Source organism: Vipera berus, assembly GCF_964194415.1.
Source record: "Vipera berus genome assembly, chromosome: 4".
In the NCBI taxonomy this organism is placed as follows: Eukaryota; Metazoa; Chordata; class Lepidosauria; order Squamata; family Viperidae; genus Vipera; species Vipera berus.
In genome coordinates, this window is record NC_138206.1 from 119318436 (window position 1) to 119336372 (window position 17937).

Below are 17937 nucleotides of genomic sequence, written 5' to 3' on the forward strand. Positions count from 1 at the left end.
AGTGAGACTAGAATTCACAGTCACCTGGTGATTGGCCCAAAGTCATCCAGTAGCTTTTGTGACTAAAGTGAGACTAGAAGTCACAGTTGCCTGGTGATTGGCCCAAAGTCATCCAGTAGCTTTAGTGCCTAAAGTGAGACTAGAATTCACAGTCGCCTGGTGATTGGCCCAAAGTCACCCAGTAGCTTTCTTGCCTAAAGTGAGACTAGAATTCACAGTCACCTGGTGATTGGCCCAAAGTCATCCAGTAGCTTTTGTGACTAAAGTGAGACTAGAAGTCCCAGTTGCCTGGTGATTGGCCCAAAGTCATCCAGTAGCTTTAGTGCCTAAAGTGAGACTAGAATTCACAGTTGCCTGGTGATTGGCCCAAAGTCATCCAGTAGCTTTTGTGACTAAAGTGAGACTAGAATTCACAGTCGCCTGGTGATTGGCCCAAAGTCATCCAGTAGCTTTTGTGACTAAAGTGAGACTAGAATTCACAGTCGCCTGGTGATTGGCCCAAAGTCATCCAGTAGCTTTCTTGCCTAAAGTGAGACTAGAATTCACAGTCACCTGGTAATTGGCCCAAAGTCATCCAGTAGCTTTTGTGACTAAAGTGAGACTAGAATTCACAGTCGCCTGGTGATTGGCCCAAAGTCACCCAGTAGCTTTCTTGCCTAAAGTGAGACTAGAATTCACAGTCACCTGGTGATTGGCCCAAAGTCACCCAGTAGCTTTCTTGCCTAAAGTGAGACTAGAATTCACAGTCGCCTGGTGATTGGCCCAAAGTCATCCAGTAGCTTTTGTGACTAAAGTGAGACTAGAAGTCACAGTTGCCTGGTGATTGGCCCAAAGTCATCCAGTAGCTTTAGTGCCTAAAGTGAGACTAGAATTCACAGTTGCCTAGTGATTGGCCCAAAGTCATCCAGTAGCTTTTGTGACTAAAGTGAGACTAGAATTCACAGTCGCCTGGTGATTGGCCCAAAGTCATCCAGTAGCTTTTGTGACTAAAGTGAGACTAGAATTCACAGTCGCCTGGTGATTGGCCCAAAGTCATCCAGTAGCTTTCTTGCCTAAAGTGAGACTAGAATTCACAGTTGCCTGGTGATTGGCCCAAAGTCATCCAGTAGCTTTTGTGACTAAAGTGAGACTAGAATTCACAGTTGCCTGGTGATTGGCCCAAAGTCATCCAGCTGCCTTTTGTGCCTAAGGCAGGACTAGAACTCACCATCTCCTAGTGATTGACTCAAATTCACCCAGCTGCCTTTCATGCCTAAGCAGTACTAGAATTCTTTGTCTCCTGGTTTCTAGTCTGGTGCCTTCACCATTTAGAGCAAAGTTGCAGAGATTGTGTCTAATTTCTTACTCTACTTTGAATTACTGTGTTTCTTCAAGGTTTATGGAACTGACCAAGGCAGCTATCCTATTGCCCTCCGGTGTCTGACTTCAGCCCTGTATTTCCTCTCTCCCTTTCTATAATTCGAAGGAAACATCTAAGGCAGGCAAGGACTCAGACAATGCATGATATTTATTTATTTATTTATTTATTTATTTATTTATTTATTTATTTATTTATTTATTTATTTATTTCGATTTATATACCGACTCAGGGCGGTTTACAGGGCAAATTAAAACAATACAATATATATACAGGTTAAAATAAAATTAAATTAAATAGCCCCAAAATAATTAAAAATTAAAACCTTAACCCAAAACCCTCAGTCCAGGCCGGCAAGCTCGAATAGCCAAGTTTTTAGGTCCCGGCAAAACGAGCAAAGGTCGGGGGCCATCCGGAGTTCCACAGGCAGCTGATTCCAGAGGGCAGGCGCGCCCACCGAGAACACTCTCCCCCTGGGGGCCGCCAGCCGGCACTCCCTGACTGGCGGCACCCTGAGGACGCCCTCCCTGTGGGAGCGCACAGGATGATGGGAAATGGATGCTGGCAGCAGGTGCTCCTGAAGATAATCCGGACCCATGCCATTTAGGGCTTTATAGGTCATCACCAGCACCTTGAATCTCACCCGGAGGGCAACTGGAAGCCAGTGCAGCTCACAGAGTAGAGGTGTTACATGGGAGTATCGGGAGACCCCCCCATCACAACTCGCGCAGCCGCATTCTGCACCAGCTGAAGCCTCCGAGTGGTCCTCAAGGGCATTTGCTTCAGCCTCAGAGAGAGGGCGAAAGCCCTGCATAATGAAAGAGGCTGTATTTCAATAGTATGTAATGTACTGTGCCAAGAATGAAAAGCTCCATTCTCTTGTAAAAGAATGGGACTTTGCCAATCTAGAAGCAGGTATAAAGCAGGTATAAAGTACAGTGCCTTGTGTTTACCACAGGTGCAACTAAGTAAAATTAAAAGGTAAAGCATGAGGACAAATAGGATACTTATTCCTTGTCTAGTTTCGGTTGCCATGGTGTAAAAAAGGGTGCAGAGAAGAGCAACAAAAATGATTAGGAGACTGAAGGCTAAAACATATGAAGAACGGTTGCAGAAACTGGGTAAGTCTAGTTCACAGGTCTTCAAACCTGACCCTTTTATGACTTGTGGACTTCAACTCCCAGAATTCCTCAGCCAAGCATGCTGGCTGAGGAATTCTGGGAGTTGAAGTCCACAAGTCATAAAAGGGCTAGGTTTGAAGACCCCTGGTCTAGTTTAATGAAGAGAAGGGTGAGGGGTGACATGATAGCAGTGTTCCATTATCTCAGGGGCTGCCACAAAGAAGAGGGAGTCAAGCTATTCTCCAAAGCACCTGAAAGCAGGACAAGAAGCAATGGATGGAAACTAGTCAAGGAGAGAAGCAACCTAGAACTAAGGAGAAATTTCTTAACAGTTAGAACAATTAACCAGTGGAACAACCTGCCTCCAGAAGTTATGAATGCTCAAGCATTGGAAGTTTTTAAGAAGAGATTGGACAGCCATTTGTCTGAAATGGTATAGGGTTTCCTGCCTGAGCAGGGGTTGGACTAGAAGACCTCCAAGGTCCCTTCCAACTCTGTTATTCTGTTATTTTTCTAAGGCTTGCAGAGTTTGAGTAGAGAGGCAAGTACGATCATCTCCATTCTTACACACTTCAGTTTCATAGAGTTAAATGAGAGAAGTGCAGAACCGATCCAGCTGTAATACATCCAGGCCCACCTTCCCGTTGCTGAATCTCAACCTAAGTGACACTAGAAGAGAATGGAAAATAGTTTTTGCTTCAGTAGAACTAAACCAACATTTGACACAGCATGTGTTTTGTGTGTTTCCATTTATTTGCCAAACAAAATTATGTTCGCTTAGCAGAGCTATGCCTGATTATGTTGCTAATGCCCTTCTACCACGTATGCCGATTTCCATGCTTCTTGTTCAGGTTTCTACTTTTGCAAATCTAATGTTCACTGAGCAGAGTAAATGAAAACAGGTTTCAAGGTGAGGGTGTTCTTCAAAGTACTTGCTAAGTTTGAACTTTCTAGAAAGCAACAAAACCTTCATTGCTTTGCCTGTAGGCCCAATGACCTGAATTGCTCGACTTGGATTTCAAATCTTTGACATTCAGAACTCAGAAAGAAATTTTTGAATGGTTACACTTGGATACTTTGAAACATCCCTGTCTGTCTTTCTGTCTATCTACTATCTACCTGGCCATCATCTCCCTCTTTCCCACCATCCAGGTAATCCATGGATCTCTCTGTAACTATTTCTCTATCTTTCTCTACCTCCATTTGTGTGTCTGTCTCCATCATCTATCTATCTATCTATCTATCTATCTATCTATCTATCTATCTATCTATCTATCTATCTATCTATCATCTATCTATCTACATTTATATCTGTCTCCATATCTATCTATCTATCTATCTATCTATCTATCTATCTATCTATCTATCTATCTATCTATCTATCTATCTATCTATCTATCTATCTATCTATCTATCTATCTATCTACATTTATATCTGTCTCCATATCTATCTATCTATCTATCTATCTATCTATCTATCTATCTATCTATCTATCTATCTATCTATCTATCTATCTATCTATCTATCTATCTATCTACATTTATATCTGTCTCCATATCTATCTATCTATCTATCTATCTATCTATCTATCTATCTATCTATCTATCTATCTATCTATCTATCGTCTGTCTGTCTGTTTGTCTGTCTGTCTGTCTGTCTATTAACTTTCTTTCTTTCTTTCTTTCTTTCTTTCTTTCTTTCTTTCTTTCTTTCTTTCTTTCTTTCTTTCTTTCTTTCTTATTTATTTCTCCATTAATATCTGTCAATCTTCATCTCCATTCTACTATCTATCTATCTATCTATCTATCTATCTATCTATCTATCTATCTATCTATCTATCTATCTATCTCCATCTTCATCTTCATCTCCATCTGTATCCTATAAACTATCATCTATCTGTCTATAATGGCAGAAAGTGAAGAGGAACTGAAGAGCCTCTTGTTGCAAGTGAAGAAGGACAGTGCAAAAGTTGGGTTGAAACTAAACATTAAGAAAACCAAGATCATGGCATCCGGCCCTCTCAATTCCTGGCAAATAGATGGGGAAGAAATGGAGGTAGTGACAGATTTTATTTTCCTGGGCTCCAAGATCACCGCAGATGGGGACTGTAGCCAAGAAATTAAAAGACGCTTGCTCCTTGGGAGGAAAGCCATGGGAAATCTAGACAGCACACTAAAAAGCAGAGACATCACCCTGTCAACAAAAGTGCGTATAGTCAAGGCTATGGTCTTCCCAGTTGCAATGTATGGCAGTGAAAGTTGGACCATAAGAAAGGCTGAGCACCAAAGAATTGAGGCCTTTGAACTCTGGTGCTGGAGAAGACTCCTGTGAGTCCCTTGGACTGCAAGGCGATCAAACTGGTCAGTCCTAGAGGAGATCAACCCTGACTGCTCTTTAGAAGGCCAGATCTTGAAGCTAAAACTCAAATCCTTTGGCCACCTAATGAGAAGGAAGGACTCACTGGAGAAGAGCCTAATGCTGGGAAAGATTGAGGGCAATAGAAGAAGGGGACGACAGAGAATGAGGTGGCTGGATGGAGTCACTGAAGCAGGAGGCGTGAGCTTAAATGGACTCCAGAAGATGGTAGAGGACAGGAAAGCCTGGAGGAACGTTGTCCATAGGGTCGCGATGGGTCAGACATGACTTCGCAACTAACAACAACAACAATTTGTCTATCTGTTTATCTGTTTATCTGTCTATCTATCTACTATCTTTATCTTATTTATCACCAGGAAGAAATAAAACCAGTCTTACCTTCACCAAACTCTGCTTCGTTTCTGTTACGGGTGTAGTCCAAGAAAAAAAAACCTGAAGAAGCTAGATACAACATAAACAAAATCAATTCTGCATATTTGCTCACAAATGATGAATGAGAGCTCTTTGCTTTGCTCTGGTTTGCTTTTGCTTTTGAAGATCAAACTTCCGAAGCTTGGCATGGACGACAACAACAAGAACAAGAACAAAAAATGGAGTCCCCAAGAAACTAATTCCCTGAAATAAATAAATGAAGGAGCCTTTGGAAAGAAAAAAAAGATACATGGCAAAACACAGTCAGCATGAACTGAATCCCAATTTCAAGGAGAGCTAGCTTGTAGATCAGTGTTGCATAAGTGGGCTGTGTAGGTAAAAATGGCTTTTTCAGAAGAAAAAACAAAAGGCCAGTTTACAGGAGAAACACCTGAACATGCAAAATAAAAGAAAAAAAAAACAATTTATAGCCTGTGATAAAATTCTTGGATTTTGCCCTGTAGCAGATTGAGACTTCAGATTTCAAATGTCCACGGCTCAGGTCTCAGGGAGAACATAGGCTCAGCTTAAGACCTAGAAGTCATGTCCATATGGACACATGAACTGTTCCCTAATATCCATCCTGCAGTCAATATCAATCAATCAGAATAGAGCTGGAAGGGACCTTGGAGGTCTTCTAGTCCAACCCTATACCACACCAGACAAATGGTTGTCGAATCTCCTCCTAAAAACCTCCAGTGATGAAGCATCCACAAAGGCATGTTTTTTTCCCCCACTGTTTAATTGTCCTCACTGTTAGGAAGTTGCTCCTTAATTCCAGGTTGCTTCTCTCCTTGATTAGTTTCCATCTGTTGCTTCTTGCCTTCAGGGGTTTTGGAAATTAAGTTGACCCCCCCTCTTCTTTGTGGCAGCCCCTCCTCAAATACTGGAAGTCTGCTGTCATGTCACACTCACACACACACACACACACCAGTCCCTCTTTTCTCTTGATTGGCCATACCCAATTCCTACAACTCTTCTTCATATGTTTTAGTCTCCAGGCCTTTAATCGTCTTAGTTGCTCCAAAGTTCCAACATCTTTTTTGTAATGTGGTGGATGCAGTGTTCCAGTCCAAACATGTCTCATTTCGTATTTCTTTTGTTCTAAGGCTTCTGAGTCTAGCCCCTGAAACCAAACTCTACTCAACCAACAGAGATCCCTGATCCTGTTTTAATGACAGCAGGATCCTGATTTTTTTTGTTTTTTGTTTTTTTAATGTCAAATAAGGGGCTCTGAGAAATGTTTCCAGTCTTTTCCAAAATGCTTTTGGTTTCTCTCAAAGATCTCCAAATGCTTCGTCTGAACTAGGGGAATTGGTTTGATGTTTAAGGATATGGAAACTGCTAGGTCTATGAGAAGTGAGGGCCTGCCGCTCAGTACCAATAGAAGAGAATATTTGTAACTCAGATTGAACTGGTGATTGAGCTGGCGATCTCCAAGCTTGGTGGTTTTCTTGCAAGGGTTTCATTATCCAGCTAGGTAACTTCATCAGTGCTACAAAGGAGTGGGATTTACCACTCCCTTCTAACACTGATGGTGTTACCTAGTTGGTTAATGAAATGTCTGCAAGAAAACAGTCAAGCTCAGACAGCACCAAGGACCTCACAGCCTCCTCCTCCTCCTCCTCCTCCTCCTCCTCCTCCTCCTCCTCCACCACCACCTTCTTCTTTTTCTTCTCCTCCTCCTTCCCCTCCCCCTTCTCCTCCTCCTCCTCTCCACAAATACCATTCCCTTCTAGCACTGATGATGTCACCTAGTTTGGATAATGAAACATCTGCAAGAAAACCACCAAGCTCAGAGAGCAGTAAGGACCCCACCATTGCTCAATGATTTGCCTACATGAAAATCCAAGACAAAACCTTGCATTTCCACTCAAACATCTGGAGAGGGGGAAAGACCTCATGCTCCACTAGACTGCACCACTCTAGGCTGGAAGACTGAAATGATCTGAAGTGATAGAAGGTAAGTATAGAAGAGGACATGCAAACATCCAAATCACTCTGATATTTAAATAGATAAGATATTTGATGGCAACTGTACCCACACAATGTAGGACATCATTAAAATGGTGGGTTGCCATATTTTAAGTGTGCCTTTGGCTAAAAGTGAGACACTTCAGGGCAGTGGTACACAAGGCGGTAAAAGAAAATGAGAGAAAATTCAATTTTAATACCTGGAGGCAAGCAGGAGAAATTCTTTAACATGTAAAGGCTCAAACTGGTAGACATCAAGGTAAAAATAATAATAACAATAACAACAACAACAACAACAACAACAACAACAACAATAATAATAATAATTTAATTTTTATTTTTAATTTTATTAGATTTATATACCGCCCTTTCCCGAAGAACTCAGGGTGGTTTACAGGGCATTTTAAAATCACACCAATACAAAATACAAAAGTTAAAAAACAATTAAAAAGATTAAATTATCCCTGAAAATAAAAACCCCAGTTAAAAATTCTCAGCCTGGGCCGGAGAGCTCAAAGAGCCAAGTCTTCAGGTCCCGGCGGAATGAACGAAGGTCAGGGGCAGTCCTGAGCTCTGCAGGCAGCTGGTTCCAGAGGGCAGGCGTGCCCACTGAGAAGGCCCTCCCCCTGGGTGTTATCCGCCGGCAATCTTTTACTGGCGGCACCCTGAGAAGACCCTCCCTGTGTGAGCGCACTGGACAAAGGGAACTTGATGCTGGCAGCAGGTGTTCCCTCAAATAATAATAATAATAATTAAAAAAACACAGTCATTAGATACACAACTGGAATAGTGGACTAGACTCAGACCAGAAAAATAATGACAATGAATCATGCCCTTCATCCATGCAGTGACCTTGACAGACTCTATCTACCAAGGCAAATAGGTGGACGTGGAATGCTGCAAGTACATCAGATGGTTGAAGAAGAAGAAATGGCTTTGGAAGAATATCTGAGGGACAATGATGAAGATTCACTGAAATTAGTATATCGGGAAGGCTTGCTGACTACTGGAGAGGCCAAACTGGCCTACAAGGAAGACCAAATGAAGAACAGAATGGAGGCATGGGAAGACAAAGCACTACATGGCCAGTACATTAAGAAAACAGCTGGGAAAGCAGATAATAACAAGAGCTGGCAATGGCTAAGAGCAGGAAAGTTGAAGAAAGAGACCGAGGGACTAATTCTGGCTGCACAAGACCAAGCCTTAAGGACAAATGCATACAAAGTCAAAACTGAGAAGACAGCAACAGACAGTGAGTGCCGCCTATGCAAAGAAGATGAAGAAACAGTGGACTCGATAGGTAGACAAAAATGCCAAATCCAGTCTGAACATCTGGCTGACTGTGCGATGAATAATAATAATAATAATAATAATAATAATAATAATAATAATAATAATAATAATAATAATAATTATTATTATTATTATTATTATTATTATTATTATTATTATTATTATTATTATTATTATTATTATTATTATTATTATTATTATTATTATTATTATTATTATTATTATTATTATTATTATTATTATTAAAATCCCAGGCAGTCTGCAACTTGAAGGTCTGGGCATGGTTTCTTGAAGTCTAAGCGTATAAGTGAGATCCAGGAAATAAATTCTATACAGAGCTTGGGAAATGAAACAAGAACTTCGTGGCAAAATTGACTTAGCAGAGCTCTAGCACTTAATTGAGTATTTTAAGCATTCTGTACTTCTCTCTCCAGGTCTTCTTCCAAACTGTGCTTCCTTTTGCTCTCCTTCGGAGAGTTTCCCATTGTGAGGCAGAATGCTGCTTGAACAGGCTTAGAAGCAGCTCACTCTGGTACACTTTGGAAAGTTAAATTAAGGTGTCAGGCTGTCGCTCTCCTACTGTTCTGAATCCAACATTCGCTGGAGAAAAAGCTAATGAGCATATAGACCGGAAAGATATCTCTGTGTGTGTATGTGTGTGTGTGTGTGTGTGTGTGTGTGTGTGTGTGTGTGTGTGTGTGTGTGTATCCCCTGCTGCTTGCCCCTTCTCACCTTCTCATGCTCTGCCAAGGCTCTCTGAATTTTTCTGGCCTAAGAAACAGAATTCATACTGGAAAACATGTTTAAAATAAACACAGAAAAACATCTTCCTCGGCACCGTATACAGTACAACCTAAATATCTTTACAGTCAGACTAGACTCTCTGCGGGTCCCATTACTTATGACGCTTTCACACATTGCTGCAAAAAGTTCAGAGTTGTCGGTGGAAGTGGAACTCAGCTGGAAGTCAAGGCCTGTCAGGGTTAGGCCTACAACAGTTTACCTTAAATTCAGGGTAGGAACTACTTAAGGAAAGACAGAAGGTCTTGAGTTAATTCAGGATTTGGGGGCAATGAATGGGAGCCATTTCATATACAGGTTGCCCTTGATGGTGCTGCCTCACTCACACACACACTCGCACATAACTGTGAGTTTATTAATATTCCCCAGCAATTCCCTTAACCAAAACCAGGGCGTTTTTTCTCATAGAACGCTCAGAATGGAGTTCCGGCACCTTTTTTGGATGGAACCTTGTAGGGTAGGCAAGGCGGGTTGTATGACATGTGTGAGTTCCGGCACCTTTTTCATTTACAAAAAAAGCACTGACCAAAACTTTCCCAATTAAGTCCAGCCACGAGCAGACCAAGATTAGTCCACACAGCAAAGGCCTAATAGTCCACAAAGCAACTGAAAAAGTTGCTCAAACTACAGTAAATAACTCCACCAGGCAAAATTTAAATCCACACAACAGAGAGCTCGTGGGGCAACAAAAGTTCAAAAGTCTCCAAGGCACAATTCCAAACACGGTGTCAGTCCAGAGTGAAGCAGGAATCATGACGATCAAACACACAACTAAAAAAATCAGCACATTGTTCCTAGCAGTGCCCCCATCTGTCCGCTGTGATAAATAGCCAGCTTTCTGATGCAGCCCACCAATACAGGTGGGCTCTTCTCCTCTTGAGTAGTCTGGCTGACCTTCTCTGCTCCTGCCTTTTCTCTGCCCTACGTGTTCTCGGATGAGGTGCAGAGGGCAGTTCCTCTTCCTCTCTTCTGGCTATCTGCCACTGCAAACTTTTCCCAGCTGAAAGCTCCTCCAAATCCCTTCCAGACAGCCATTCAGAGCCATCAATCACCCCAGATCCTGATGTGTCAGGAATGGGCTCAACCTCCTCTGAGCTGACATCTGAGGAGAAATCTGGGGAGTTGCACAAGGGAGACATCACATTGACGTACAACCTCAATGGAGCTTAAAATTTCTGTTGCCGAGCAAGACGGTTGTTAAGTGAGTTTTGCCCCATTTTACAAACTTTCTTTTTGTTGTTAAGTGAATCACTGCAGTTGTTAAGTTAGTAATGCAGTTGTTCCGTGAATCTGACTTCCCCGTTGACTTTGTGGATCAGAAATCGCAAAAAGTCATTGCATGATCCTGGGACGCTGCAGGCATTATAAATACATTCCAATTGCCGAATTGTGATCAGGAGACTGTGGGAGTGTTGCAAAGGTCGTAAGTGTGAAAAATGCTCATCAGTCTCTCTTCTATTTTTTGTGCCAATTCTTCCACATCTGTGGAAGATAATATGGCTCTGTTCAAGGTGTTGAACAAAGATTAGGAAGGATCAGGTTCAAACCCATCCTTCATTTTGGAAATTCATTGAGTGATTTTAACCAGTCCCTCTCTTTTAGTCGCACCAACTTCACAGGACTTTGGGGGGATCAAATAACTGATCCCCTTGTAAACTGTTTGAGTTCCTAAAGGAAAAAAAGGTAAAGGTAAATGTTCCCCCGCACATGCGTGCTAGTCATTTCTGAATCTAGGGGCCGGTGCTCATCTCCGTTTCAAAGCTGAAGAGCCAGCGTTTGTCCGAGGACGTCTCCGTGGTCATGTGGCCGGCATGACTAGACACCAAAGGTGCACGGAACGCTGTCACCTTCCCACCGGAGTGGTCCCTATTTTTCTACTTGCATTTTTACGTGCTTTCGAACTGCTAGGTTGGCAGAAGCTGGGATGAGTAACAGGCGCTCACTCTGCTACGCGGCACTCGGGATTCGACCCGCCAAACTGCCAATCTTCTGATTGACAAGCTCAGCCTCCTAACCCACTGAGCCAAGACTAGGGATTGCTGATTTTTATCTTGGTTATTTCTTGCAAATAGAAATTCAAGTGTATCCTTTGCCACCCACCCTTTCCATACCGTAGCTCAGGTAAAGTTCTAAGCAGAATTTATTTTAAACCACGTTGTTTTTGTTTTGTTTTTTTTAAAAGGGGAAAGTGGTATGCAAATGTTCCAGTCAAATAAATATTTCTCAGCTTTTCCATTCTCAGCTCTGTGTTGAAAGAGACAGAAAGGCAAACTTTCATAGTAATGATGTAATGCAACATCAACACTTGTCACCCAACAGAAGCTTGCTTGTTTATGAATTGCTTATGGAATAAAATTACCCCGCCTTTGCCTGGCCATTTCACTAATGGTGATCATATTTATGATTCCTGCATAAATCTAATTCTTAATACACAAACACGTCTTGGTCCTTCATTTTTTTTTTGTTTGGCAAGATTTGCCCAAACATTACATTTTCCCAGATAAGGTTAAAGACCTATCATTTAGAAATAAGTGCCATTAAAAAAAAAACTTTAAAAGAAATGAAAGAATTTTAAAGGATTTAAACAATTTTAAAAGCACTTTAAAAGAAACACAGATGGCTTAATGATGAAAGGTGATACCCATCCCCTGTTCCAGGAAATAATTATAGAGAGGTCAAATACTTTTATTTTTGTATTGAAATTAGGATGACTCTTTCTTTCTTTCTTTCTTTCTTTCTTTCTTTCTTTCTTTCTTTCTTTCTTTCTTTCTTTCTTTCTTTCTTTCTTCCTTCCTTCCTTCCTTCCTTCCTTCCTTCCTTCCTTCCTTCCTTCCTTCCATCCTTCCCCTTCCTTCCTTCCTTCCTTCCTTCCTTCCTTCCTTCCTTCCTTCCTTCCTTCCTTCCTTTCTTTCTTTCTTTCTTTCTTTCTTTCTTTCTTTCTTTCTTTCTTTCTTTCTCTTTCTTTCCTTCCTTCCTTCCTTCCTTCCTTCCTTCCTTCCTTCCTTCCTTCCTTCCTTCCTTCCTTCCATCCTTCCCCTTCCTTCCTTCCTTCCTTCCTTCCTTCCTTCCTTCCTTCCTTCCTTCCTTCCTTCCTTCCTTCCTTCCTTCCTTCCTTCCTTCCTTCCTTCCTTCCTTGCTCTCTCCCTCTTCCCCTCTCTTTTCCTTTTTGCATCATCTTGTGTATGACATCATACTAATATTTGCCCCTGAAATGATTGTTAACCGTAGCATGCCCTCATGACCTCCTGGTTAGACTACTGCAACACTCTCTACATGGGGCTGCCCTTGAGGACCACTCGGAGGCTTCAGCTGGTGCAGAATGCGGCCGCGCGAGTTGTGATACTCCCACGTAACACCTCTTCTCCGTGAGCTGCATTGGCTTCCGGTTGCCCTCCGGGTGAGATTCAAGGTGCTGGTGATGACCTATAAAGCCCTAAATGGCTTGGCTCCAGGGATATCTGAGGGAACACCTGCTGCCGGCATCAAGTTCCCTTCGTCCTGTGCACTCCCACAGGGAGGGCCTTCTCAGGGTGCCGCCGGCAAAGGATTGCCAGCGGGCAACACCCAGGGGGAGGGCCTTCTCTGTGGGTGCACCTGCCCTTTGGAACCAGTTACCCGTAGAGCTCAGGACTGCCCCTGATTTTCGTTCGTTCCGCCGGGACCTGAAGACCTGGCTCTTTGAGCTTTCCGGCCAGGACTGAGAATTTTTTAATTTTTTAACTTATTGTAATTGGGTTTTTAAAATCAGAGTTATGGGGGTTTTAGATTTTTAATCAAGGATAATTTAATCTATTTTAATTGTTATTAACTTTTTGTATTGTAATGTTGTTTTAATTGCCTTGTGAACCACCCTGGGTCCTACGGGAGAAGGGTAGTACCGGTATATAAGTTCAATAAATAAATTAATAATAATAACAATAATAATAATAATAATAATAATAATAATAATAATAATAATAATAATAATAATAATAATAATAATAATAATAATATGTTATCATTATCACTAACTCATTATCTGACTGCCTGTAATAAATTCAGTCATCATTACAGTATTGTAGGCCATCAGTATGAACATTTTTGTATTATTTCCAAAACGTTTATTTTCACTCTACGCACAAACATATAGAATCTCTGATCTGTGTTCTCTCTTTACGAGTTGAAGGTTCCATCAAATATATTTTAGACAGTTCATCTGATTGTGTATGTTTCCCATCTCTTATTTTATTTTTCCTTTTTTTTTTCATTCCAGGTAAACATTTTCAGGAAAATTTCTGAACTCGGCTACAGAGATCTTCTCTTAAATATCCCAAGAGAGTGTGCACCACAATCTAACAGAGAGAATATGGATTTGTGATAACTTTTGCAGAAGCAGAAGTCTAAGAGGTGAGAACTGGAGAGCAGAAAATTGAAACATCTATAAATTCTTGGAACTATTATATATGCTATTTGCTCTTATCCAATGCAAGATAACCATGCACATTGCCTATGGAATACAGAGCTGCCCTGGTTTTGCACTGACATTGCCATGGGCCAAGATTCAGTAAGGCATTTGACAAAGCAAACCACAAATCTGCTTCTTAGTAAGCTAGATAGATCTGTAAGTGGCTGACAAAACTGCATTCAATGTGCAGCCCTTAACAACTCAGAAGAAGAAGAAGAGGAGGAGGAGGAGGAGGAGGAGGAGGAGGAGGAGGAGGAGGAGGCGGAGGAGGAGGAGGAGGAGGAGGGGGAGGAGGAGGAGGAGGAGGAGGAGGAGGAGGAGGAGGAGAAACATCTGACTTTTAATTTATTATATTTTCTATCCCATTCTTTGGTTCCAAAAAATCCTGGTGTAGGTCATCATTTATTAGCATAGAACATAGCCTAGATAGGAATATTCCTCTCTACTTATCAAACATAACTTATATTTTAGGCTTCAGTAACTGCTGATTACAAGGCACTCCATGGCCAAAGAAACGATTTTGTGTAAGTAGAAGTGGGATGGATAGCTAACTACCATTTTTGAAAGGCAACATGGTGAAGAAGTGGGTCCCAATTGTGATCGCTAAGCAAGGACAGCTATATGCATGTGCATCTACAAAAGGGAGTGACCTAACATTAACAAAGAAAAGAGGGAACACAGGGGGAAAAAAAACCTTAACTTTTCTGACTATACCCTACTGCCCCCTTGCGGTATGCGGGTCAGGAGATGAAGCATTAGTAAACTCGTGTGGTTAAACTCTCAAGATTTTGTTTTTCTTGCCATGTATATAAATACATCCGAACTAGACTGTGTTGTTTCTCTGTGTGTGTATGTGGGTATATGCATAATTTGTTTTAGTTTATTTATTTATTTATTTATTGTCATATTTATGCAGTGTATATCGGAGACAGTTACCCTTTGAGAGGTGTATGCAATGAAATCTCATTTTAATATATGCTGATTAGTGTACATTTAAAGTGACAATAAAGTTATTATTCTATTCTATTCTATTCTATTCTATTCTATTCTATTCTATTCTGTTCTGTTCTGTTCTGTTCTGTTCTGTTCTGTTCTGTTCTGTTCTGTTCTATTCTATTCTATTCTATTCTATTCTATTCTATTCTATTCTATTCTATTCTATTCTATTCTATTCTATTCGTGCCTTTGAATCAATTTTTCTTAACTGCAGTACATAGGCAGTAAGTTTGCAAGTGTAAAAGCTGCATTTGCTGACAATCATTTAATTCTGTAGCTAATTCTGGGAAAGTGTCTGGCCTCTTTTACATTTTAATCATCTTACAGATGCTTGATTTTTAATTGAAAGACTCGCATAATTGCATCATAGTCCTTTCAGACCATGAAGAGATATAAACCCTCATCTTATATGGTTATTTGACTTGACGTTGGAGGTTTCCTTGGTATAATTAAACAATGGAGAAAGATGATATATTATTAATAAACATTGCAATAGACAGGGAGCTGTTTCAATGGTTGAAGATTAAATTTGCTGCTGCTACAAGAAAAGACCATTTCTACTTTGATTTCTCTCTCTAGTGCTGACATCATTAATTCATATATAAATATTTAAATTTGGTCAGTAAAGCCCAAATTTTAGCCTAAAATTCCTAACTAAGAACAGTGATTTTAGTTAATATAATTCTCTTCAAATGAGATAAATCACTAATGGGTCATTGAAAGACAGGGAGGAGAAGAGAAAGAAAGAAAGAAAGAAAGAAAGAAAGAAAGAAAGAAAGAAAGAAAGAAAGAAAGAAAGAAAGAAAGAAAGAAAGAAAGAAAGAAAGAAAGAAAGAAAGAAAGAAAGAAAGAAAGAAAGAAAGAAAGAAAGAAAGAAAGAAAGAAAGAAAGAAAGAAAGAAAGAAAGAAAGAAAGAAGTGAAAATATTGCAAAAACTAAAGGTAGTTTCTGACTTGAATTCTAATGGTCAGCTTTTTAAAGTCAACTGACAGATGAAATATCCCCTGGAAGTTGCATCTGAAAGTTTAAACAGTGAATAATAAATAGTTTAACATTTGCAAGCTCTTTGCAGACAAATCCAGACCATGACAAGGGCAAAGGTTTGGGAATAAATGCTGAGTTCCCAATAAATCAAAGTTTTAGCAAAATGATTCCATCTTCAGAGTCTAGACATTCTCAGGAAACAACATAATTCAATAAGTTGTCACACTATATGATTTTGTGGAAGAAACAACACCAAACTGCTTAAAAAGACTCAGCTCTTCTATTTCTTAATATTTTACGGAGGCACACATACACACAAAAGTGGATCTGTTTCTCTGCTTTTTAAGACCACTTGTAGTGATCAATCTTTGTTGCAAATTCATTTGGGAGAATCAGCCCTAAATTCAAATCTCTATTATACCTTTTGGGGCAGAAAGCAAAGCAATAACATACATAAAGCTCCAAATGTTATTAATAAAACTTTTTTAAAAAGATACAAAATGCCATTTGCATATTTTTTTTTTTTGCATATTTGGTTGCCCACTTAGCTGGCCTCTCTTACTCAACTTTAGATGTTTTCCAAAAGCTAAGAATCAGCAGATCTTATTGTCATTGGGGAATCTGGGAAGTAAAACAGTAGCCAGTAGAAATCCCAAAATTGCACTGAAAAGTCAACAGGAGTCAAGTTAAATTTGAAGCATACTTTAAATGTTAGGCATCTCATTACCTGAGATTCAGAATAATAATAATAATAATAATAATAATAATAATAATAATAATAATAATAATAATAATAATAACAACAACAACAACAACAACAACAACAACAACAACAACAATAACAATAGTTGAAAGGGACCTTGGAGGTCTTCTAGTCCAACCCCCTGCTCAGGCAGGAAACCCTATACCATTTCAGACAAATGGCTGTCCAGTCTCTTCTTAAAAACTTCCAGTATTGGAGCATTTACAGCTTTTAGAGGCAGGTTGTTCCACTGGTTAATTGTTTTAACTGTCAGGAAGTTTCTCCTTAGTTCTATATTGCTTCTCTCTTTGGTTAGTTTCCATCCATTGCTTCTGCCTTCAGGTGCTTTGGAGAACAGCTTGACTCCCTCTTCTTTGGGGCAGCCCCTGAGACACTGGAAGACTGCTATCATGTCACCCCTTGTCCTTCTCTTCATTAAACTAGAGATCCCAATTCTAGCAACAGTTCCTTATATGTTTTAGCCTCCAGTCCCCTGATCATCTTTCTTGCTCTTCTCTGTACTCTTCCTAGAGTCTCAACATCTTTTTTACATCGTGGTGACCAAAACTGGATGCAGGATTCCAAGTGTGGCCTTACCCAGGCCTTGTAAAGTGGTATTAACACTTCGTGTGATCTTGATTCTATCCTTCTGTTAATGCAGCCTAGCACTGTGTTGGCTTTCTGGGCAGCTGCACCACACAGCTGGCTCCTATTTAAGGGATTGTCCACTAGGACTCCAGGATCCCTTTCACAGTTGAGCAAGGTACCATCTACACTATACTTGTGCATTTGTTTTTTCTTGCTTAAATGTAGAACCTTACTTTGTTCACCATTGAATCTTGGTCCAGCTGATGTAAATTTCAGCTGCACATCAATCTTATGTGGCAAGACGCTTGTCAGTTCTAACACAGGCATTCTGTTGATCAGATCTTGCTTGACAAGGTTGTCTACATTGTTTTATTTACAACAAGGGGGGCATTAGAAACACAACTTCTTGATGCTAATTAAACAAAAGCCCAAACCGAAAAGAGTGGTTAGATTTATTAGATCTGAATGCTCTACTGTAAAGACCCAAGAGACACGCCAAGGGTGGATAACACCCCCATTGAGAGACAAATCTCTGCTTCTTAATTGCAGGAGGATTTTCTGCTTAATGAACAAGAAGGACTTCATGACATGACACAAGAAATCTGCAGCTCATTCTCTTTTTCTCTTTGGCTTTGACTTTGAGATGCCTTTTCCTACTTACATATGGGTGTTTTCATTAAACCTGAGCTCAATTCCTGACCCAGGCCTATTTCTAAGTCTTGAGGTCACCATATCACCTATGAAATAACTTGAGCTATTCATGGAATGAAGAAACATGTAAGGAACAGTTGGTGTAATTGGGTATGTCTACTTTAATGAAGAGAAGGGCGAGGGGTGACATGATAGCAG

General features: G+C 40.4%; 1 protein-coding gene across 1 annotated transcript in view; it reads right to left on the minus strand.

Moving 5' to 3' along the window:
* LOC308668010 (uncharacterized protein) overlaps positions 1–17937 on the minus strand; it is a gene marked incomplete at both ends in the record, with an annotated part of 237759 nt that overhangs the window by 38032 nt on the left and 181790 nt on the right. The window contains one exon of the mRNA XM_081327671.1: positions 10229–10448. Within this exon, the coding sequence (XP_081183797.1) occupies positions 10229–10448 (220 nt within the window). The remainder of the gene's footprint in view (positions 1–10228; positions 10449–17937) is intronic.